Source organism: Engystomops pustulosus, chromosome 1 (assembly GCF_040894005.1).
Source record: "Engystomops pustulosus chromosome 1, aEngPut4.maternal, whole genome shotgun sequence".
Classification (NCBI taxonomy): Eukaryota; Metazoa; Chordata; class Amphibia; order Anura; family Leptodactylidae; genus Engystomops; species Engystomops pustulosus.
Genome location: NC_092411.1, coordinates 3,420,424 through 3,446,592, shown reverse-complemented (window position 1 = coordinate 3,446,592; position 26,169 = coordinate 3,420,424). Strand labels below are relative to the sequence as shown.

The following is a 26,169-nucleotide window of genomic DNA, read 5'->3' as shown; positions in this document are numbered from 1 at the left end:
GAGTAGTATATACATGGATATCACCCTCCTCCCCTGTATCCTGCAGGAGTAGTACATACATGGATATCACGCTCCTCCTCTGTATCCTGCAGGAGTAGTACATACATGGATATCACCCTCCTCCTCTGTATCCTGCAGGAGTAGTACATACATGGATATCACACTCCTCCCCTGTATCCTGCAGGAGTAGTACATACATGGATATCACCCTCCCCCTCTGTATCCTGCAGGAGTAGCACATACATGGATATCACCCTCCTCCTCTGTATCCTGCAGGAGTAGTACATACATGGATATCACGCTCCTCCCCTGTATCCTGCAGGAGTAGTACATACATGGATATCACCCTCCCCCTCTGTATCCTGCAGGAGTAGCACATACATGGATATCACCCTCCTCCTCTGTATCCTGCAGGAGTAGTACATACATGGATATCACCCTCCTCCTCTGTATCCTGCAGGAGTAGTACATACATGGATATCACACTCCTCCCCTGTATTCTGCAGGAGTAGTACATACATGGATATCACACTCCTCCCCTGTATCCTGCAGGAGTAGTACATACATGGATATCACCCTCCTCCCCTGTATCCTGCAGGAGTAGCACATACATGGATATCACCCTCCTCCTCTGTATCCTGCAGGAGTAGTACATACATGGATATCACGCTCCTCCTCTGTATCCTGCAGGAGTAGTACATACATGGATATCACACTCCTCCTCTGTATCCTGCAGGAGTAGTACATACATGGATATCACACTCCTCCTCTGTATCCTGCAGGAGTAGTACATACATGGATATCACACTCCTCCTCTGTATGCTGCAGGAGTAGTACATACATGGATATCACGCTCCTCCCCTGTATGCTGCAGGAGTAGTACATACATGGATATCACCCTCCTCCTCTGTATCCTGCAGGAGTAGTACATACATGGATATCACCCTCCTCCTCTGTATCCTGCAGGAGTAGTACATACATGGATATCACACTCCTCCTCTGTATCCTGCAGGAGTAGTACATACATGGATATCACACTCCTCCCCTGTATCCTGCAGGAGTAGTACATACATGGATATCACCCTCCTCTGTATCCTGCAGGAGTAGTACATACATGGATATCACCCTCCTCCTCTGTATCCTGCAGGAGTAGTACATACATGGATATCACACTCCTCCTCTGTATCCTGCAGGAGTAGTACATACATGGATATCACCCTCCTCCTCTGTATCCTGCAGGAGTAGTACATACATGGATATCACCCTCCCCCTCTGTATCCTGCAGGAGTAGCACATACATGGATATCACCCTCCTCCTCTGTATCCTGCAGGAGTAGTACATACATGGATATCACACTCCTCCCCTGTATTCTGCAGGAGTAGTAGATACATGGATATCACACTCCTCCCCTGTATCCTGCAGGAGTAGTACATACATGGATATCACCCTCTTCCTCTGTATTCTGCAGGAGTAGTACATACATGGATATCACCCTCCTCCTCTGTATCCTGCAGGAGTAGTATATACATGGATATCACACTCCTCCTCCTCTGTATCCTGCAGGAGTAGTACATACATGGATATCACCCTCCTCCTCTGTATCCTGCAGGAGTAGTACATACATGGATATCACACTCCTCCTCTGTATTCTGCAGGAGTAGTACATACATGGATATCACACTCCTCCCCTGTATCCTGCAGGAGTAGTACATACATGGATATCACCCTCCTCCCCTGTATCCTGCAGGAGTAGTACATACATGGATATCACCCTCCCCCTCTGTATCCTGCAGGAGTAGCACATACATGGATATCACCCTCCTCCTCTGTATCCTGCAGGAGTAGTACATACATGGATATCACACTCCTCCTCTGTATCCTGCAGGAGTACTACATACATGGATATCACACTCCTCCTCTGTATCCTGCAGGAGTAGTACATACATGGATATCACACTCCTCCCCTGTATTCTGCAGGAGTAGTAGATACATGGATATCACACTCCTCCCCTGTATCCTGCAGGAGTAGTACATACATGGATATCACCCTCTTCCTCTGTATTCTGCAGGAGTAGTACATACATGGATATCACACTCCTCCTCTGTATCCTGCAGGAGTAGTACATACATGGATATCACACTCCTCCTATGTATCCTGCAGGAGTAGTACATACATGGATATCACCCTCCTCCTCTGTATCCTGCAGGAGTAGTACATACATGGATATCACACTCCTCCTATGTATCCTGCAGGAGTAGTACATACATGGATATCACCCTCTTCCTCTGTATCCTGCAGGAGTAGTACATACATGGATATCACACTCCTCCTATGTATCCTGCAGGAGTAGTACATACATGGATATCACCCTCCTCTGTATCCTGCAGGAGTAGTACATACATGGATATCACGCTCCTCCTCTGTATCCTGCAGGAGTAGTACATACATGGATATCACACTCCTCCTCCCCTGTATCCTGCAGGAGTAGTACATACATGGATATCACCCTCCTCTGTATCCTGCAGGAGTAGTATATACATGGATATCACACTCCTCCTCTGTATCCTGCAGGAGTAGTACATACATGGATATCACACTCCTCCTCTGTATCCTGCAGGAGTAGTATATACATGGATATCACACTCCTCCTCTGTATCCTGCAGGAGTAGTATATACATGGATATCACACTCCTCCTCTGTATCCTGCAGGAGTAGTACATACGTGGATATCACACTCCTCCTCTGTATCCTGCAGGAGTAGTACATACATGGATATCACGCTCCTCCCCTGTATCCTGCAGGAGTAGTACATACATGGATATCACGCTCCTCCCCTGTATCCTGCAGGAGTAGTACATACATGGATATCACCCTCCTCCTCTGTATCCTGCAGGAGTAGTACATACATGGATATCACACTCCTCCTCTGTATCCTGCAGGAGTAGTACATACATGGATATCACACTCCTCCTCCTCTGTATCCTGCAGGAGTAGTACATACATGGATATCACACTCCTCCTCTGTATCCTGCAGGAGTAGTATATACATGGATATCACACTCCTCCTCTGTATCCTGCAGGAGTAGTACATACATGGATATCACACTCCTCCTCTGTATCCTGCAGGAGTAGTACATACATGGATATCACCCTCCTCCTCTGTATCCTGCAGGAGTAGTACATACATGGATATCACACTCCTCCTCCTCTGTATCCTGCAGGAGTAGTACATACATGGATATCACACTCCTCCTCTGTATCCTGCAGGAGTAGTACATACATGGATATCACACTCCTCCTCTGTATCCTGCAGGAGTAGTACATACATGGATATCACACTCCTCCTCTGTATCCTGCAGGAGTAGTACATACATGGATATCACACTCCTCCTCTGTATCCTGCAGGAGTAGTATATACATGGATATCACACTCCTCCTCTGTATCCTGCAGGAGTAGTATATACATGGATATCACACTCCTCCTCTGTATCCTGCAGGAGTAGTATATACATGGATATCACGCTCCTCCTCTGTATCCTGCAGGAGTAGTACATACGTAGATATCACGCTCCTCCTCTGAATCCTGCAGGAGTAGTATATACATGGATATCACACTCCTCCTCTGTATCCTGCAGGAGTAGTACATACGTGGATATCACGCTCCTCCTCTGTATCCTGCAGGAGTAGTACATACGTGGATATCACGCTCCTCCTCTGTATCCTGCAGGAGTAGTACATACGTGGATATCACGCTCCTCCTCTGTATCCTGCAGGAGTAGTATATACATGGATATCACGCTCCTCCCCTGTATCCTGCAGGAGTAGTACATACATGGATATCACACTCCTCCTCTGTATCCTGCAGGAGTAGTACATACATGGATATCACACTCCTCCCCTGTATCCTGCAGGAGTAGTACATACATGGATATCACCCTCCTCCTCCCCTATATCCTGCAGGAGTAGTACATACATGGATATCACACTCCTCCTCTGTATCCTGCAGGAGTAGTACATACATGGATATCACGCTCCTCCCCTGTATCCTGCAGGAGTAGTACATACATGGATATCACACTCCTCCTCTGTATCCTGCAGGAGTAGTACATACATGGATATCACCCTCCTCCTCTGTATCCTGCAGGAGTAGTACATACATGGATATCACACTCCTCCCTGTATCCTGCAGGAGTAGCACATACATGGATATCACCCTCCTCCTCTGTATCCTGCAGGAGTAGTACATACATGGATATCACACTCCCCCTCTGTATCCTGCAGGAGTAGTACATACATGGATATCACGCTCCTCCTCTGTATCCTGCAGGAGTAGTACATACATGGATATCACACTCCTCCTCTGTATCCTGCAGGAGTAGTACATACATGGATATCACACTCCTCCCCTGTATCCTGCAGGAGTAGTACATACATGGATATCACACTCCTCCCCTGTATCCTGCAGGAGTAGTACATACATGGATATCACACTTCTCCTTTGTATCCTGCAGTAGTACATACATTGATATCACACTCCTCCTCTGTATCCTGCAGGAGTAGTACATACATGGATATCACCTTCCTCCTCTGTATCCTGCAGGAGTAGTACATACATGGATATCACACTCCTCCCCTGTGTCCTGCAGGAGTAGTACATACATGGATATCACACTCCTCCTCTGTATCCTGCAGGAGTAGTACATACATGGATATCACACTCCTCCTCTGTATCCTGCAGGAGTAGTACATACATGGATATCACCCTCCTCCTCTGTATCCTGCAGGAGTAGTACATACATGGATATCACACTCCTCCCCTGTATCCTGCAGGAGTAGTACATACATGGATATCACACTCCCCCTCTGTATCCTGCAGGAGTAGTACATACATGGATATCACCTTCCTCCTCTGTATCCTGCAGGAGTAGTACATACATGGATATCACACTCCTCCTCTGTATCCTGCAGGAGTAGTACATACATGGATATCACACTCCTCCTCTGTATCCTGCAGGAGTAGTACATACATGGATATCACCCTCCTCCTCCCCTTTATCCTGCAGGAGTAGTATATACATGGATATCACACTCCCCCTCTGTATCCTGCAGGAGTAGTACATACATGGATATCACACTCCTCCTCTGTATCCTGCAGGAGTAGTACATACATGGATATCACCCTCCTCCTCTGTATCCTGCAGGAGTAGTACATACATGGATATCACCTTCCTCCTCTGTATCCTGCAGGAGTAGTACATACATGGATATCACACTCCTCCTCTGTATCCTGCAGGAGTAGTACATACATGGATATCACACTCCTCCTCTGTATCCTGCAGGAGTAGTACATACATGGATATCACCCTCCTCCTCTGTATCCTGCAGGAGTAGTACATACATGGATATCACCCTCCTCCTCTGTATCCTGCAGGAGTAGTACATACATGGATATCACGCTCCTCCTCTGTATCCTGCAGGAGTAGTACATACATGGATATCACACTCCTCCTCTGTATCCTGCAGGAGTAGTACATACATGGATATCACGCTCCTCCCCTGTATCCTGCAGGAGTAGTACATACATGGATATCACACTCCTCCTCTGTATCCTGCAGGAGTAGTACATACATGGATATCACACTCCTCCTCTGTATCCTGCAGGAGTAGTACATACATGGATATCACACTCCTCCTCTGTATCCTGCAGGAGTAGTACATACATGGATATCACACTCCTCCCCTGTATCCTGCAGGAGTAGTACATACATGGATATCACACTCCTCCTCTGTATCCTGCAGGAGTAGTACATACATGGATATCACCCTCCTCCCCTGTATCCTGCAGGAGTAGTACATACATGGATATCACACTCCTCCTCTGTATCCTGCAGGACTAGTACATACATGGATATCACACTCCTCTGTATCCTGCAGGAGTAGTACATACATGGATATCACCCTCCTCCTCTGTATCCTGCAGGAGTAGTACATACATGGATATCACACTCCTCCCCTGTATCCTGCAGGAGTAGTACATACATGGATATCACCCTTCTCCTCTGTATCCTGCAGGAGTAGTACATACATGGATATCACACTCCTCCTCTGTATCCTGCAGGAGTAGTACATACATGGATATCACACTCCTCCCCTGTATCCTGCAGGAGTAGTACATACATGGATATCACCCTCCTCCCTGTATCCTGCAGGAGTAGTACATACATGGATATCACACTCCTCCTCTGTATCCTGCAGGAGTAGTACATACATGGATATCACACTCCTCCTCCTCTGTATCCTGCAGGAGTAGTACATACATGGATATCACACTCATCCTCTGTATCCTGCAGGAGTAGTAGATACATGGATATCACACTCCTCCTCTGTATCCTGCAGGAGTAGTGCATACATGGATATCACACTCCTCCTCTGTATCCTGCAGGAGTAGTACATACATGGATATCACGCTCCTCCCCTGTATCCTGCAGGAGTAGTACATACATGGATATCACGCTCCTCCCCTGTATCCTGCAGGAGTAGTACATACATGGATATCACCCTCCTCCTCCCCTTTATCCTGCAGGAGTAGTACATACATGGATATCACACTCCTCCTCTGTATCCTGCAGGAGTAGTACATACATGGATATCACACTCCTCCCCTGTATCCTGCAGGAGTAGTACATACATGGATATCACGCTCCTCCCCTGTATCCTGCAGGAGTAGTATATACATGGATATCACACTCCTCCTCTGTATCCTGCAGGAGTAGTACATACATGGATATCACACTCCTCCTCTGTATCCTGCAGGAGTAGTACATACATGGATATCACACTCCTCCTCTGTATCCTGCAGGAGTAGTACATACATGGATATCACCCTCCTCCTCTGTATCCTGCAGGAGTAGTACATACATGGATATCACACTCCTCCCCTTTATCCTGCAGGAGTAGTATATACATGGATATCACACTCCTCCTCCTCTGTATCCTGCAGGAGTAGTACATACATGGATATCACCCTCCTCCTCTGTATCCTGCAGGAGTAGTACATACATGGATATCACACTCCTCCCCTGTATCCTGCAGGAGTAGTATATACATGGATATCACACTCCTCCTCCTCTGTATCCTGCAGGAGTAGTACATACCTGGATATCACACTCCTCCTCTGTATCCTGCAGGAGTAGTACATACATGGATATCACACTCCTCCTCTGTATCCTGCAGGAGTAGTACATACATGGATATCACACTCCTCCTCTGTATCCTGCAGGAGTAGTACATACATGGATATCACACTCCTCCTCTGTATCCTGCAGGAGTAGTACATACATGGATATCACACTCCTCCCCTGTATCCTGCAGGAGTAGTACATACATGGATATCACACTCCTCCTCTGTATCCTGCAGGAGTAGTACATACATGGATATCACACTCCTCCTCCTCTGTATCCTGCAGGAGTAGTACATACATGGATATCACACTCCTCCTCCTCTGTATCCTGCAGGAGTAGTACATACATGGATATCACACTCCTCCTCTGTATCCTGCAGGAGTAGTACATACATGGATATCACACTCCTCCTCTGTATCCTGCAGGAGTAGTACATACATGGATATCACACTCCTCCTCTGTATTCTGCAGGAGTAGTACATACATGGATATCACCCTCCTCCTCCCCTTTATCCTGCAGGAGTAGTATATACATGGATATCACACTCCTCCCCTGTATTCTGCAGGAGTAGTACATACATGGATATCACACTCCTCCTCCTCTGTATCCTGCAGGAGTAGTACATACATGGATATCACCCTCCTCCTCTGTATCCTGCAGGAGTAGTATATACATGGATATCACACTCCTCCTCCTCTGTATCCTGCAGGAGTAGTACATACATGGATATCACACTCCTCCTCCTCTGTATCCTGCAGGAGTAGTACATACATGGATATCACACTCCTCCTCTGTATCCTGCAGGAGTAGTACATACATGGATATCACACTCCTCCCCTGTATTCTGCAGGAGTAGTACATACATGGATATCACCCTCCTCCTCTGTATCCTGCAGGAGTAGTACATACATGGATATCACGCTCCTCCCCTGTATCCTGCAGGAGTAGTACATACATGGATATCACACTCCTCCTCTGTATCCTGCAGGAGTAGTACATACATGGATATCACCCTCCTCCTCTGTATCCTGCAGGAGTAGTACATACATGGATATCACACTCCTCCTCCTCTGTATCCTGCAGGAGTAGTACATACATGGATATCACCCTCCTCCTCTGTATCCTGCAGGAGTAGTAGATACATGGATATCACACTCCTCCTCCTCTGTATCCTGCAGGAGTAGTACATACATGGATATCACACTCCTCCTATGTATCCTGCAGGAGTAGTACATACATGGATATCACACTCCTCCTCCTCTGTATCCTGCAGGAGTAGTACATACATGGATATCACCCTCCTCCTCTGTATCCTGCAGGAGTAGTAGATACATGGATATCACACTCCTCCTCTGTATCCTGCAGGAGTAGTACATACATGGATATCACACTCCTCCTCCTCTGTATCCTGCAGGAGTAGTACATACATGGATATCACCCTCCTCCTCTGTATCCTGCAGGAGTAGTACATACATGGATATCACCCTCCTCCTCTGTATCCTGCAGGAGTAGTACATACATGGATATCACCTTCCTCCACTGTATCCTGCAGGAGTAGTACATACATGGATATCACGCTCCTCCTCTGTATCCTGCAGGAGTAGTACATACATGGATATCACACTCCTCCTCTGTATCCTGCAGGAGTAGTACATACATGGATATCACACTCCTCCTCTGTATCCTGCAGGAGTAGTACATACATGGATATCACACTCCTCCTCTGTATTCTGCAGGAGTAGTACATACATGGATATCACCCTCCTCCTCCCCTTTATCCTGCAGGAGTAGTACATACATGGATATCACCCTCCTCCTCTGTATCCTGCAGGAGTAGTACATACATGGATATCACACTCCTCCTCTGTATCCTGCAGGACTAGTACATACATGGATATCACACTCCTCTGTATCCTGCAGGAGTAGTACATACATGGATATCACACTCCTCCTCTGTATGCTGCAGGAGTAGTACATACATGGATATCACACTCCTCCCCTGTATCCTGCAGGAGTAGTACATACATGGATATCACACTCCTCCTCTGTATCCTGCAGGAGTAGTACATACATGGATATCACCCTCCTCCTCTGTATCCTGCAGGAGTAGTACATACATGGATATCACACTCCTCCTCTGTATTCTGCAGGAGTAGTACATACATGGATATCACCCTCCTCCTCTGTATCCTGCAGGAGTAGTACATACATGGATATCACGCTCCTCCCCTGTATCCTGCAGGAGTAGTACATACATGGATATCACACTCCTCCTCTGTATCCTGCAGGAGTAGTACATACATGGATATCACCCTCCTCCTCTGTATCCTGCAGGAGTAGTACATACATGGATATCACCCTCCTCCTCTGTATCCTGCAGGAGTAGTACATACATGGATATCACCCTCCTCCTCCCCTTTATCCTGCAGGAGTAGTACATACATGGATATCACCCTCCTCCTCTGTATCCTGCAGGAGTAGTACATACATGGATATCACCCTCCTCCTCTGTATCCTGCAGGAGTAGTACATACATGGATATCACACTCCTCCTCTGTATCCTGCAGGAGTAGTACATACATGGATATCACCCTCCTCCTCTGTATCCTGCAGGAGTAGTACATACATGGATATTACACTCCTCCCCTGTATCCTGCAGGAGTAGTACATACATGGATATCACACTCCTCCTCTGTATCCTGCAGGAGTAGTACATACATGGATATCACCCTCCTCCTCTGTATCCTGCAGGAGTAGTACATACATGGATATCACCCTCCTCCTCTGTATCCTGCAGGAGTAGTACATACATGGATATCACGCTCCTCCCCTGTATCCTGCAGGAGTAGTACATACATGGATATCACACTCCTCCCCTGTATCCTGCAGGAGTAGTATATACATGGATATCACACTCCTCCTCCTCTGTATCCTGCAGGAGTAGTACATACATGGATATCACACTCCTCCTCTGTATCCTGCAGGAGTAGTACATACATGGATATCACCCTCCTCCTCTGTATCCTGCAGGAGTAGTAGATACATGGATATCACACTCCTCCTCTGTATCCTGCAGGAGTAGTAGATACATGGATATCACCCTCCTCCTCTGTATCCTGCAGGAGTAGTGCATACATGGATATCACACTCCTCCTCTGTATCCTGCAGGAGTAGTACATACATGGATATCACCCTCCTCCTCCCCTTTATCCTGCAGGAGTAGTACATACATGGATATCACACTCCTCCTCTGTATCCTGCAGGAGTAGTACATACATGGATATCACCCTCCTCCTCCCCTTTATCCTGCAGGAGTAGTACATACATGGATATCACACTCCTCCTCTGTATCCTGCAGGAGTAGTACATACATGGATATCACACTCCTCCTCTGTATCCTGCAGGAGTAGTACATACATGGATATCACACTCCTCCTCTGTATCCTGCAGGAGTAGTACATACATGGATATCACCCTCCTCCCCTGTATCCTGCAGGAGTAGTACATACATGGATATCACCCTCCTCCTCTGTATCCTGCAGGAGTAGTACATACATGGATATCACACTCCTCCTCTGTATCCTGCAGGAGTAGTACATACATGGATATCACCCTCCTCCTCCCCTTTATCCTGCAGGAGTAGTACATACATGGATATCACCCTCCTCCTCTGTATCCTGCAGGAGTAGTACATACATGGATATCACCCTCCTCCTCTGTATCCTGCAGGAGTAGTACATACATGGATATCACCCTCCCCCTCTGTATCCTGTAGGAGTAGTATATACATGGATATCACACTCCCCCTCTGTATCCTGTAGGAGTAGTACATACATGGATATCACACTCCTCCTCTGTATCCTGCAGGAGTAGTACATACATGGATATCACCCTCCTCCTCCCCTTTATCCTGCAGGAGTAGTACATACATGGATATCACACTCCTCCTCTGTATCCTGCAGGAGTAGCACATACATGGATATCACACTCCTCCCCTGTATCCTGCAGGAGTAGTATATACATGGATATCACACTCCCCCTCTGTATCCTGTAGGAGTAGTACATACATGGATATCACGCTCCTCCCCTGTATCCTGTAGGAGTAGTACATACATGGATATCACACTCCTCCCCTGTATCCTGTAGGAGTAGTACATACATGGATATCACACTCCCCCTCTGTATCCTGTAGGAGTAGTATATACATGGATATCACCCTCCTCCTCCCCTTTATCCTGCAGGAGTAGTACATACATGGATATCACCCTCCTCCTCTGTATCCTGCAGGAGTAGTAGATACATGGATATCACACTCCTCCTCTGTATCCTGCAGGAGTAGTACATACATGGATATCACCCTCCTCCTCTGTATCCTGCAGGAGTAGTAGATACATGGATATCACACTCCTCCCCTTTATCCTGCAGGAGTAGTACATACATGGATATCACACTCCTCCTCTGTATCCTGCAGGAGTAGTAGATACATGGATATCACACTCATCCTCTGTATCCTGCAGGAGTAGTAGATACATGGATATCACACTCCTCCTCTGTATCCTGCAGGAGTAGTACATACATGGATATCACACTCCTCCTCTGTATCCTGCAGGAGTAGTACATACATGGATATCACCCTCCTCCTCCCCTTTATCCTGCAGGAGTAGTACATACATGGATATCACCCTCCTCCTCTGTATCCTGCAGGAGTAGTACATACATGGATATCACCCTCCTCCCCTGTATCCTGCAGGAGTAGTACATACATGGATATCACCCTCCTCCTCTGTATCCTGCAGGAGTAGTAGATACATGGATATCACACTCCTCCTCTGTATCCTGCAGGAGTAGTACATACATGGATATCACCCTCCTCCTCTGTATCCTGCAGGAGTAGTAGATACATGGATATCACACTCCTCCTATGTATCCTGCAGGAGTAGTACATACATGGATATCACACTCCTCCCTGTATCCTGCAGGAGTAGTACATACATGGATATCACACTCCTCCACTGTATCCTGCAGGAGTAGTACATACATAGATATCACACTCCTCCCCTGTATCCTGCAGGAGTAGTACATACATGGATATCACACTCCTCCTCTGTATCCTGCAGGAGTAGTACATACATGGATATCACACTCCTCCTCTGTATCCTGCAGGAGTAGTACATACATGGATATCACGCTCCTCCTATGTATCCTGCAGGAGTAGTACATACATGGATATCACGCTCCTCCTCTGTATCCTGCAGGAGTAGTACATACATGGATATCACACACCTCCTCTGTATCCTGCAGGAGTAGTACATACATGGATATCACCTTCCTCCTCTGTATCCTGCAGGAGTAGTACATACATGGATATCACGCTCCTCCTCTGTATCCTGCAGGAGTAGTACATACATGGATATCACCCTCCTCCTCCCCTTTATCCTGCAGGAGTAGTACATACATGGATATCACGCTCCTCCTCTGTATCCTGCAGGAGTAGTACATACATGGATATCACACTCCTCCTCTGTATCCTGCAGGAGTAGTACATACATGGATATCACCCTCCTCCCCTTTATCCTGCAGGAGTAGTACATACATGGATATCACCCTCCTCCTCTGTATCCTGCAGGAGTAGTACATACATAGATATCACACTCCTCCCCTGTATCCTGCAGGAGTAGTACATACATGGATATCACACTCCTCCTCTGTATCCTGCAGGAGTAGTACATACATGGATATCACCTTCCTCCTCTGTATCCTGCAGGAGTAGTACATACATGGATATCACCCTCCCCCTCTGTATCCTGCAGGAGTAGTACATACATGGATATCACACTCCTCCTCTGTATCCTGCAGGAGTAGTGCATACATGGATATCACACTCCTCCTCTGTATCCTGCAGGAGTAGTACATACATAGATATCACACTCCTCCCCTGTATCCTGCAGGAGTAGTACATACATGGATATCACCTTCCTCCTCTGTATCCTGCAGGAGTAGTACATACATGGATATCACACTCCTTCTCTGTATCCTGCAGGAGTAGTACATACATGGATATCACCCTCCTCCTCCCCTTTATCCTGCAGGAGTAGTACATACATGGATATCACCCTCCTCCTCTGTATCCTGCAGGAGTAGTACATACATGGATATCACCTTCCTCCTCTGTATCCTGCAGGAGTAGTACATACATGGATATCACCCTCCTCCTCTGTATCCTGCAGGAGTAGTACATACATGGATATCACACTCCTCCTGTGTCCTGCAGGAGTAGTACATACATGGATATCACCCTCCTCCTCTGTATCCTGCAGGAGTAGTACATACATGGATATCACCCTCCTCCTCTGTATCCTGCAGGAGTAGTACATACATGGATATCACCCTCCTCCTCCCCTTTATCCTGCAGGAGTAGTACATACATGGATATCACCCTCCCCCTCTGTATCCTGCAGGAGTAGTATATACATGGATATCACACTCCTCCTCTGTATCCTGCAGGAGTAGTACATACATGGATATCACCCTCCCCCTCTGTATCCTGCAGGAGTAGTACATACATGGATATCACACTCCTCCTCTGTATCCTGCAGGAGTAGTACATACATAGATATCACACTCCTCCCCTGTATCCTGCAGGAGTAGTACATACATGGATATCACCTTCCTCCTCTGTATCCTGCAGGAGTAGTACATACATGGATATCACCCTCCTCCTCCCCTTTATCCTGCAGGAGTAGTACATACATGGATATCACCCTCCTCCTCTGTATCCTGCAGGAGTAGTACATACATGGATATCACCTTCCTCCTCTGTATCCTGCAGGAGTAGTATATACATGGATATCACACTCCTCCTCCTCTGTATCCTGCAGGAGTAGTACATACATGGATATCACCCTCCTCCTCTGTATACTGCAGGAGTAGTACATACATGGATATCACACTCCTCCTCTGTATCCTGCAGGAGTAGTACATACATGGATATCACCCTCCTCCTCTGTATCCTGCAGGAGTAGTACATACATGGATATCACCCTCCTCCTCTGTATCCTGCAGGAGTAGTACATACATGGATATCACACTCCTCCTCCCCTTTATCCTGCAGGAGTAGTACATACATGGATATCACCCTCCTCCTCTGTATCCTGCAGGAGTAGTACATACATGGATATCACCCTCCTCCTCTGTATCCTGCAGGAGTAGTACATACATGGATATCACCCTCCTCCTCCCCTTTATCCTGCAGGAGTAGTACATACATGGATATCACTCTCCTCCTCCTCTGTATCCTGCAGGAGTAGTACATACATGGATATCACCCTCCTCCTCCCCTTTATCCTGCAGGAGTAGTACATACATGGATATCACCCTCCTCCTCTGTATCCTGCAGGAGTAGTACATACATGGATATCACCTTCCTCCTCTGTATCCTGCAGGAGTAGTACATACATGGATATCACCCTCCTCCTCCCCTTTATCCTGCAGGAGTAGTACATACATGGATATCACCTCTCTCCTCTGTGTCACCGTCAAGACCTTGATCTTAAATGTTACTTCACTTCCTGTTCTGTTATTGTAAAGCAATCAACCAATACAACAAATCCAATCCTTCATATTATTAAGAACTTGAGCCCAAAGTCTCGGTTCCTCCAATGATTCAGTCACAAACCCAAAGCGGTGACATCCACCGATGATTTCAGTAACTCAATGGCAGCCGTGACCCAGGGGCTCTGAGAGAAACCTGCATTACAGGAAAAACATAAAACTTACTATTAGCTTCAGCATCACATCTGCTTCTCCCTCACTCTGACCCTAATTCCTTCACTTACCTCACCAGAGATTACTATGGCCTCGAAGGAAATACAATGTATTGGTGCAACAACTGCTCTTCAGGTGTTACCAAAGCCCCTCTGTGCTGTAGCTTCACTGGCTGTTACACTGTGCATGAGAAGTTACAGCACAGAGGGGAGATACCACAGTCCCGGTGCCTGGATCTAATAGTAACGTCCCTGGTTTATCGGGATGGATTGTGATGGTGGATTTCCTCTAAGGGTCATTTGGGCAAGTACGGGCCTTTACCTGTTTTGGACTTAATCCAGGCCACGGCTTTCCAGGACAATATCTCCCACTCTTCCTTGTGCTCTGCACAGTTACTATGAAGCCAGATGACGGCCAGAAGTGTTGTCCACACGGATGAGTCCATTCCCTGGAAGTGGAGGAGATACCAAGGACCTGATGAGATTCCCTATTCCAGTCCACCAATCACACAGGTGCATACATTTACACCGCCCATGAGATAACATCCTGTAACCTCTCCTAATGCGGATGTTACTACAGGTACCTGATCCGGCTTCTTGTCTTCCAGGTCTCTCTCTGATATTCCCAGGATTGTGACTAGTTCAGGACTTGGGCTCCAGGAACCATCAGCTTTCTGCAGCAAAATCATCTTCATATGAGTAGAAGCATCTGCCTCAGGCTGGTGACCTAAGAGTATAGTGAAGATGAATATAAGTGTGTAATGTGTATATATGTATATATGAATTATATGTGTGTAATGGGTACGTATATGTGAATTATGTGTATACAGTATAACAATACTACTGTGAACAAAACTCCATCTGGAGGTAGAATGGAAGGTGACAGAAGGGAGAGACTGAGGGTCATTAACTAAGGGCCCGATTCGCGGTTTCCCGATGTGTTGCCCGAATATTTCCGATTTGCGCCGATTTCCCCTGAATTGCCCTGGGATTTTGGCGCACACGATCGGATTGTGGCGCATCGGCGCTGGCGCGCACGCGACGGAAATCGGGGGGCGTGGCCTAACGAAAACCCGACGGATTCGGAAAAACCGCCGCATTTAAAAAAAAGTGTCGCGGAGCTTGCACTTACCTTCACTAGGAATAGGGCGGTGAACTTGAGTGCGTTCCGATGCTGTTCAGCGCAGCAGCTCCACCTGGTGGACGGCGGAGGAACTGCCTTAATGAATCCCGGCCGGACCCGAATCCACCACAGAGAACGCGCCGCTGGATCGCGAATGGACCGGGTAAGTAAATCTGCCCCACTGAGCCTGGGATCAGTGATTTTCAAAGTTGATTTCATCCCGTCAAAGAGCAGCTATGAAATCTCCATCTACACGTGTAACACATCCAGATCGGGCTGCAAAATTACAAAGTATCTGAGCCAAGATCCACAGATATGTACATTTTATAATTGTAGAATTACAATTTTTTTTTCCCCAGTGTCAATCGGAGTTTCAAAATTTTTGGCTGTAATGGGACCAAGGATTATCCATAAATCTTCATTACAGACACCTTACAGCTGATCATTGCAGCCTGGGACTATAGTAACATCCAGAGAGGTCACAGAGGTCCGTCTGTAACTAGGGGTCGTCTGTAAGTCGTGTGTAAGTAGGGGACTGCCTGTATATATTATGGAGGTGATAAACATAACTTTGGGCGATTCACTTCAAAATGGGAAACATAAGACAAATTTATCATGTGAATAGTTGTAGACATGAAGAGGAAGAAGATACAATGTAGCTGATCCCCACCCGAGAAGGTCTCACCTCCAAAAGCCCCGGCGCCTGGGAACACAAGAGATCACATCAATTATGTAAATCCTGGAAGCTCTCAGCTCATTGTAGATTTATTGGCTTCCTAAACCTCTCAAACAATTACCCACAATGTAATTCCATTCTACATGCAGAGAGATGTCATCAGGTCATTATAGTAAAACTATGTGACAATACTGTAACACGACTCCATAATAAAAGCTAGATAAATAATACTAACATATAGTGCACAGTGTACGCCGTCACCATGTGTGGCCCAAAATACTGGATTTCACCCTCGCAGTAATAATGCTATATAGCAGGGGTTCCCTATAGGTCAATTCAGTAGTGAAGCAGGGAGCCGGCAGCCCCCCGCTCCACCATGCATCAACTATATCATCACAAGTCAGTTACCCCACCTGCAGGGGGCGCACTCCCAAATGCCAACGTTCCTGGGAACAAAATAGATATAATCTAATTATTAAAGGGGGATTCTAGTTCTTAGAGATGGATCTCCTGTACATCTACTCGGGGAAATATAAGGACTGAATAGACCCATCTGACGCCAGGGATAACTGGACCGCTCTGCAGTATTCAGTCACTGGGGCAGATTTACTTACCTGGTCCATTCGCGAACCAGCGGCGCATTCTCTGCGGTGGATTCGGGTCTTCCAGCAATTCACTAAGGCAGTTCCTCCGACGTCCACCAGGTGTCGCTGATGCACTGAAGTCCGCCGAGGTCCGCCAGAATGCACGATCCTATACCTGGTGAAGGTAAGTGCAAGTCCAGCGACACTTTTTTTTAAAAAAATGCGGCGGTTTTCCCGAATCCGACGGGTTTTTGTTCGGCCACACCGCCCGATTTCCGACACGTGCATGTCGGCACCGATGCGCCACAATCTGATCACGTGCGCCAAAATCCTGGTGCAATACAGGAAAAATCGGCGCAAAACGGAAACATTTGTGTAACCCGCCAGTAAAACACGATTCGGGTCCTTAGTAAATGACCCCCATTGTGTCTATTGTGACAAAATCCTGCATTTTCTACATACAAGACCGAATTTACCTGCACTAAAAACACAAAAAGAGTCAGACCAGATTGGTGTTTTTAGCCTCATGCGCACTTACCTGAAGGGGGCGCACTTCCAAACAAGCTCAATCCTGCAAACCAAATATATGATCATGTACAGAGAGAGACAATGGGGGTCATTTATTAAGGGCCCGATTCGCGTTTTCCCGACGTGTTACCCGAATATTTCCGTTTTGCGCCGCTTGTACTTAAATTGCCCCGGGATTTTGGCGCACGCGATCGGATTGTGGCGCATCGGCGCTGGCATGCGCGCGACGGAAATCGGGGGGCGTGGCCGAACGAAAACCCGACGTATTCGGAAAAACCGCCGCATTTAAAAACCGAAAATGTGTCGCATAAGGACCGCTTACCTTCACCTGGTCCAGCTCGGTGCATTCCGGCGCGATGAGTTTACTTTCAGCGCAGCAGCGCCACCTGGTGGACGGCGGAAGAACTACCTTATTAAATCCCGGCCGGACCCGAATCCAGAGCGGAGAAGCCGCCGCTGGAACGCGAATGGACCGGGTAAGTAAATTTGCCCCAATAGGTCTGGCACCACCCCTATATACCTCGTGACACGATTGGACCACGGTATTATTGGAGTTATATTTTGGCATCTGATGCAGTGGTGTTGAAGTCCCAGGTGGTGCTCAGCGGAGCAATAATAAAAATATATGATCAATCCAACAAACAACAAGCAAATAAATGAGTCAATGGGAAGACATGGATGCCTACCAGAAGGGGGCGCAGCTCCAAATGCAAAGGATCCTGGGAAAGAATAAATGACACGGATTATATACTGTAACCTCAGTCTAACCTTACACGCATGCGCGTCTATAGATCCTCATCGGAGTAAACGCGGTGCAGAGGCCGAGGGGTAAGAAGGAAGGAATCCTCTGTCACTAACAGATAAAATTAAATAAGAACAGAACAACATGCGTAAAGTAGCAAATAAGCGCAAAATAACTTTATTGAGAAGCTTGGACAAAAGACAAACATCAACAGGACAAAAATATCATAAAACCATTTAAAAAGGAAGCCGCGATACGCGGCGGAACGCGTGGGGCGACTTGTCCTGGGTCCACATCTCCACCTCACATCCCCTGGTAAATATTGCAGTTTAGACCGGTGTCTAGTGGGTTCGCCATTGCACTTCAGCCACTCCAGCGCAGAGGATTCATATGCACTTTGGTGCTCTTATTCCCACGCATCCTCAGGCTGGACTGTCTGACAGCTATTTCGCTCACATCTTCTTTCCCACAGACGCATGCTCGGTTCATACACTTACTCTTTAGTGGGATGGTTTTTGGCCCAGGTCTGGTTAAACCCGACATTATCAGGTGTCGGGCTCCAGTGGATTTTGTATGTATGGGTGCACTAGGGTGCATTCCTTTTTAAATGATTTTATGATATTTTTGTCCTGTTGATGTTTGTCTTTTGTCCAAGCTTCTCAATAAAGTTATTTTGCGCTTATTTGCTACTTTACACATGTTGTTCTGTTCTTATTTAATGTAGCCCATTTTTGCATGTGTGTAGCCCATTGATTGGGTGTTATCTAACAGTACAGATCCCAACTCTGTATACTAACAGATAAAATGACTTGTTTATATTAGTAAAAAATATATGCATAAAAGATGAAAACACAGAGGGATCCACCATCCAATTATGGGTTAAAAACTTCTGGTCTGAGACCCGTCCTCAGTCCTACATCCCAGGGGCCTCAATGAGCTCGGTGAAGTGGTTTTACATTGAGCCCCTCGTGTCCCCCCATAACATCTTGAAATGTATAAATAGATCATATAGTGATAGTGAAACATATATACAGTCATGAACCCCCCCCCCCTTCTTTTTTTAGCAGGGAACCTCTATCCCACACATTCTACTGAGAAACGTTTCCCTTAAAGGGCTATTCCTCCCAAGAGGACAAGTTTCTTATATGTCTCAGGATAAGAAAATAACAGTCTCCAATTCACTGTTATTAACAAAGATCCAACATTTCACAGATATAATTCCAACCTGTCTCTATCAGTCCTGCTGTACACAACCCTGTAACTTCTGCAGCAGGTCGGCTGCTATCTTGCCTGAGGCTCTGCTCCCCGCACTGTAGCCTTGCGCCCTGCACTGTAGCCCCACCCCCTGTACTTTAGCCCTGCCCCCCCTGCAAGCCAGGATGGAGCTCACTCACCGATGCACACTGAGACACAGACAATCAGTTCCTGCCGGCAGCAGCATGGGGAGAACTGCAAGCTACAGGTAAGTTGTGGGGGGAGGCAGGCACAGGAGATCTAGTGTGTTGTGGAATAGCAGATCTGTAGCAGAGCTGACAGTGTGTAATATGCATCTCATAGATCTCATCAGCTCTGATCTGTCTCATCTTTCTATGTGTCAGATACTGGTGAATGTTCAGAAGGTAAATAAAAGTGTAGATAAACCCTGCACCCTGATAATCTCAGCACATTGTCAGCACACAGCAGCTCATATCACAGAAGAATCATGAAGTGTCTGCTCAGAGAGTGATAGGAGCTAAAACAACAATAACACGGAGCAACATTGTAATGTAAGGGGCTAAAAATTATCACCAAGGGATTGAGATTTGAGAATTTTCTTTCATGGGGAAAACCCCTTTAAATATCAATGTACCTCTTATCTTACACCTAACATTTACTGATGAGCCGCCCCTCCATGATTCAGCGATGATATTCATGAGCTGCTGTGTGTATACAGCCGGATATTGGTATAGTCCCCGTCCTCAGATCTCCCTCCAGTGCTACAACCTCTACAGGTGACACTTTGTATCTAAGTGTTAATGACTGCACCAAACAATGTAACAAGAATGTATAAATCTGTGTATTTGTCTTGTGCTCCTTCATCACCAGTCAGTGCCTCCCTCTAGTGGTAGGAGACGGGTAACTACAACCTCATACGCGATGTGTTGTTTTTATGTGTAAAATAATCCACTAAACAACGAATCAAGTGTTTACAAACATCTTTCCTGATTGTTTCTTACTCTAAAATTCAATTTAGCAAACACTGCACATTGTTACTATGTTCCTCTGAGATTATCTCCCTTTGTTTTTTTTGCGCCAAATGAAGTTTAAACTTCAGGACAGGGACTCAGGACGGGTCTAGTAAATCAGTCTCTTCTTCTCCTGTTTTATCTTTTTATACATATACTTTTATCAGTTAGCGGCAGTGAAGACCTTCCTTCTTACCACTTGCTCTCTGCACCACGTTTGCTCCATCTCCATTGCGATTTGGGACACTCCTTACCAGGGACTCCACAGGCAGCATCCCTTTTCTGTGCTTAAAGTATAGTTACGACTATGGGGGTCATTTACTAAGGGCCCGATTCGCGGTTTCCCGGCGTGTTACCCGAATATTTCCGATTTGCACCGATTTTCTCTGTATTGCCCCTGGTTTTTGGCGCACGCGATTGTGGCGCATCGGCGTTGGCATGCACGCAATGGAAGTCGGGGGGCGTAGCCGAACGAAAACCCGATGGATTCGGAAAAACCGCCGCATTTAAAAAAAAAAAAAAAAGGGTCCCTCGGCCCGGCTCGGTGTGTAGTCCAGTGCGCTCCGATGCTCTTCAGCGCAGCAGCGACACCTGGTGGACGTCGGAGGAACTGCCTTAGTGAATCGCCGGAAGACCTGAATCCACCGAAGAGAATGCGCCGTTGGATCGCGAATGGGCCGGGTAAGTAAATCTGCCCCAATATCTCACAACCGATATAAGGTGAGCGATCACCTAAATGCTGTTTGTTGCCGTCTGTATGGAAATATTACACTATTTACTGCACCTATCCCTTCTCTTGTCTTTTTGCTATATCTGTCTGTGTTCTCCGTATATATTCCCATTATCCGTCTTCTTTATATATAGAACAGGAGTCCGCGTTACCCGGTTGATACCTACCTCAAGAGGGTGCTGTTCCCGCAGCTCCCTGTACTGGGAGGGGACACATTGAGGCAGATTTACTTACCCGGTCCATTCGCTATCCAGCGGCGCGTTCTTCTGCCTATTCACTAAGGGGCCCTTAGTAAATGACCCCCATTATGCTATTATAGTTCTTATATACACTCACCGGCCACTTTATTAGGTACACCTGTCCAACTGCTCGTTAACACTTAATTTCTAATCAGCCAATCACATGGCGGCAGTGCATTTAGGCATGTAGACATGGTCAAGACAATCTCCTGCAGTTCTCCCGAGCATCAGGATGGGGAAGAAAGGTGATTTGTGGCCTTTGAACGTGGCATGGTTGTTGGTGCCAGAAGGGCTGGTCTGAGTATTTCAGAAACTGCTGATCTACTGGGATTTTCACGCACAACCATCTCTAGGGTTTACAGAGAATGGTCCGAAAAAGAAAAAACATCCAGTGAGCAGCAGTTCTGTGGGCGGAAATGCCTTGTTGATGCCAGAGGTCAGAGGAGAATGGGCAGACTGGTTCGAGCTGATAGCAAGGCAACAGTGACTCAAATCGCCACCCGTTACAACCAAGGTAGGCAGAAGAGCATCTCTGAACGCACAGTACATCCAACTCTGAGGCAGATGGGCTACAGCAGCAGAAGACCACACCGGGTGCCACTCCTTCCAGCTAAGAACAGGAAACTGAGGCTACAATTTGCACAAGCTCATCGAAATTGGACAGTAGAAGATTGGAAAAACGTTGCCTGGTCTGATGAGTCTCGATTTCTGCTGCGACATTCGGATGGTAGGGTCAGAATTTGGCGTCAACAACATGAAAGCATGGATCCATCCTGCCTTGTATCAGCGGGTCAGGCTGGTGGTGGTGGTGTCATGGATCCATCCTGCCTTGTATCAGCGGCTCAGGCTGGTGGTGGTGGTGTCATGGATCCATCCTGCCTTGTATCAGCGGCTCAGGCTGGTGGTGGTGGTGTCATGGATCCATCCTGCCTTGTATCAGCGGCTCAGGCTGGTGGTGGTGGTGTCATGGATCCATCCTGCCTTGTATCAGCGGCTCAGGCTGGTGGTGGTGGTGTCATGGATCCATCCTGCCTTGTATCAGCGGCTCAGGCTGGTGCTGGTGGTGTCATGGATCCATCCTGCCTTGTATCAGCGGGTCAGGCTGGTGGTGGTGGTGTCATGGATCCATCCTGCCTTGTATCAGCGGCTCAGGCTGGTGGTGGTGGTGTCATGGATCCATCCTGCCTTGTATCAGCGGCTCAGGCTGGTGGTGGTGGTGTCATGGATCCATCCTGCCTTGTATCAGCGGCTCAGGCTGGTGGTGCTGGTGTCATGGATCCATCCTGCCTTGTATCAGCGGCTCAGGCTGGTGGTGGTGTCATGGATCCATCCTGCCTTGTATCAGTGGGTCAGGCTGGTGGTGGTGGTGTCATGGATCCATCCTGCCTTGTATCAGCGGGTCAGGCTGGTGGTGGTGGTGTCATGGATCCATCCTGCCTTGTATCAGCGGGTCAGGCTGGTGGTGGTGGTGTCATGGATCCATCCTGCCTTGTATCAGCGGGTCAGGCTGGTGGTGGTGGTGTCATGGATCCATCCTGCCTTGTATCAGCGGGTCAGGCTGGTGGTGGTGGTGTCATGGATCCATCCTGCCTTGTATCAGCGGGTCAGGCTGCTGGTGGTGGTGTCATGGATCCATCCTGCCTTGTATCAGCGGCTCAGGCTGGTGGTGGTGTCATGGATCCATCCTGCCTTGTATCAGCGGTTCAGGCTGGTGGTGGTGGTGTCATGGATCCATCCTGCCTTGTATCAGCGGCTCAGGCTGGTGGTGGTGGTGTCATGGATCCATCCTGCCTTGTATCAGCGGCTCAGGCTGGTGGTGGGGGTGTCATGGATCCATCCTGCCTTGTATCAGCGGCTCAGGCTGGTGGTGGTGGTGTCATGGATCCATCCTGCCTTCTATCAGCGGGTCAGGCTGGTGGTGGTGGTGTCATGGATCCATCCTGCCTTGTATCAGCGGGTCAGGCTGGTGGTGGTGGTGTCATGGATCCATCCTGCCTTGTATCAGCGGCTCAGGCTGGTGGTGGTGGTGTCATGGATCCATCCTGCCTTGTATCAGCGGCTCAGGCTGGTGCTGGTGGTGTCATGGATCCATCCTGCCTTGTATCAGCGGGTCAGGCTGGTGGTGGTGGTGTCATGGATCCATCCTGCCTTGTATCAGCGGCTCAGGCTGGTGGTGGTGGTGTCATGGATCCATCCTGCCTTGTATCAGCGGCTCAGGCTGGTGGTGGTGGTGTCATGGATCCATCCTGCCTTGTATCAGCGGGTCAGGCTGGTGGTGGTGGTGTCATGGATCCATCCTGCCTTGTATCAGCGGCTCAGGCTGGTGGTGGTGGTGTCATGGATCCATCCTGCCTTGTATCAGCGGGTCAGGCTGGTGGTGGTGGTGTCATGGATCCATCCTGCCTTGTATCAGCGGCTCAGGCTGGTGGTGGTGGTGTCATGGATCCATCCTGCCTTGTATCAGCGGGTCAGGCTGGTGGTGGTGGTGTCATGGATCCATCCTGCCTTGTATCAGCGGCTCAGGCTGGTGGTGGTGGTGTCATGGATCCATCCTGCCTTGTATCAGCAGGTCAGGCTGGTGGTGGTGGTGTCATGGATCCATCCTGCCTTGTATCAGCGGGTCAGGCTGGTGGTGGTGTCATGGATCCATCCTGCCTTGTATCAGCAGGTCAGGCTGGTGGTGGTGGTGTCATGGATCCATCCTGCCTTGTATCAGCGGCTCAGGCTGGTGGTGGTGGTGTCATGGATCCATCCTGCCTTGTATCAGCGGCTCAGGCTGGTGGTGCTGGTGTCATGGATCCATCCTGCCTTGTATCAGCAGGTCAGGCTGATGGTGGTGGTGTCATGGATCCATCCTGCCTTGTATCAGCGGCTCAGGCTGGTGGTGGTGGTGTCATGGATCCATCCTGCCTTGTATCAGCGGGTCAGGCTGGTGGTGGTGGTGTCATGGATCCATCCTGCCTTGTATCAGCGGGTCAGGCTGGTGGTGGTGGTGTCATGGATCCATCCTGCCTTGTATCAGCGGGTCAGGCTGGTGGTGGTGGTGTCATGGATCCATCCTGCCTTGTATCAGCGGCTCAGGCTGGTGGTGGTGGTGTCATGGATCCATCCTGCCTTGTATCAGCGGCTCAGGCTGGTGGTGTCATGGATCCATCCTGCCTTGTATCAGCGGCTCAGGCTGGTGGTGGGGGTGTCATGGATCCATCCTGCCTTGTATCAGCGGGTCAGGCTGGTGGTGCTGGTGGTGTCATGGATCCATCCTGCCTTGTATCAGCGGGTCAGGCTGGTGGTGCTGGTGTCATGGATCCATCCTGCCTTGTATCAGCGGGTCAGGCTGGTGGTGGTGGTGTCATGGATCCATCCTGCCTTGTATCAGCGGGTCAGGCTGGTGGTGGTGGTGTCATGGATCCATCCTGCCTTGTATCAGCGGCTCAGGCTGGTGGTGGTGGTGTCATGGATCCCTCCTGCCTTGTATCAGCGGGTCAGGCTGGTGGTGGTGGTGTCATGGATCCATCCTGCCTTGTATCAGCGGGTCAGGCTGGTGGTGGTGGTGTCATGGATCCATCCTGCCTTGTATCAGCGGCTCAGGCTGGTGGTGCTGGTGTCATGGATCCATCCTGCCTTGTATCAGCGGGTCAGGCTGGTGGTGGTGGTGTCATGGATCCATCCTGCCTTGTATCAGCGGCTCAGGCTGGTGGTGGTGGTGTCATGGATCCATCCTGCCTTGTATCAGAGGCTCAGGCTGGTGGTGGTGGTGTCATGGATCCATCCTGCCTTGTATCAGCGGGTCAGGCTGGTGGTGGTGGTGTCATGGATCCATCCTGCCTTGTATCAGCGGCTCAGGCTGGTGGTGCTGGTGTCATGGATCCATCCTGCCTTGTATCAGCGGCTCAGGCTGGTGGTGGTGGTGCCATGGATCCATCCTGCCTTGTATCAGCGGGTCAGGCTGGTGGTGGTGGTGTCATGGATCCATCCTGCCTTGTATCAGCGGGTCAGGCTGGTGGTGGTGGTGTCATGGATCCATCCTGCCTTGTATCAGCGGGTCAGGCTGGTGGTGGTGGTGTCATGGATCCATCCTGCCTTGTATCAGCGGGTCAGGCTGGTGGTGGTGGTGTCATGGATCCATCCTGCCTTGTATCAGCGGGTCAGGCTGGTGGTGGTGGTGTCATGGATCCATCCTGCCTTGTATCAGCGGCTCAGGCTGGTGGTGGTGGTGTCATGGATCCATCCTGCCTTGTATCAGCGGGTCAGGCTGGTGGTGGTGTCATGGATCCATCCTGCCTTGTATCAGCGGCTCAGGCTGGTGGTGCTGGTGTCATGGATCCATCCTGCCTTGTATCAGCGGGTCAGGCTGGTGGTGGTGGTGTCATGGAT

General features: G+C 48.4%; 1 protein-coding gene across 9 annotated transcripts in view; it reads right to left on the bottom strand.

Annotated features, from left to right (window-relative positions):
- Positions 1-14,678: 14,678 nt before the first annotated feature.
- LOC140114908 (von Willebrand factor A domain-containing protein 5A-like) overlaps positions 14,679-26,169 on the bottom strand; it is a 31,203-nt gene continuing 19,712 nt past the window's right edge. For 5 of the 9 annotated variants that reach the window (XM_072132750.1, XM_072132743.1, XM_072132744.1 and 2 more), the window contains 6 exons: positions 18,546-18,578; positions 17,870-17,902; positions 16,757-16,774; positions 15,533-15,675; positions 15,271-15,397; positions 14,680-14,932 (listed from right to left, as the gene is read on the bottom strand). In XM_072132750.1, coding sequence (XP_071988851.1) covers positions 14,853-14,932; positions 15,271-15,397; positions 15,533-15,675; positions 16,757-16,774; positions 17,870-17,902; positions 18,546-18,578 — 434 coding nt within the window. In that variant the 3' untranslated portion in view covers positions 14,680-14,852. Of the gene's footprint in view, positions 14,933-15,270; positions 15,398-15,532; positions 15,676-16,756; positions 16,775-17,869; positions 17,903-18,545; positions 18,579-26,169 lie in introns of all 9 variants that reach the window. The other 4 variants (XM_072132745.1, XM_072132746.1, XM_072132751.1 and 1 more) reach the window with 3 other exon arrangements.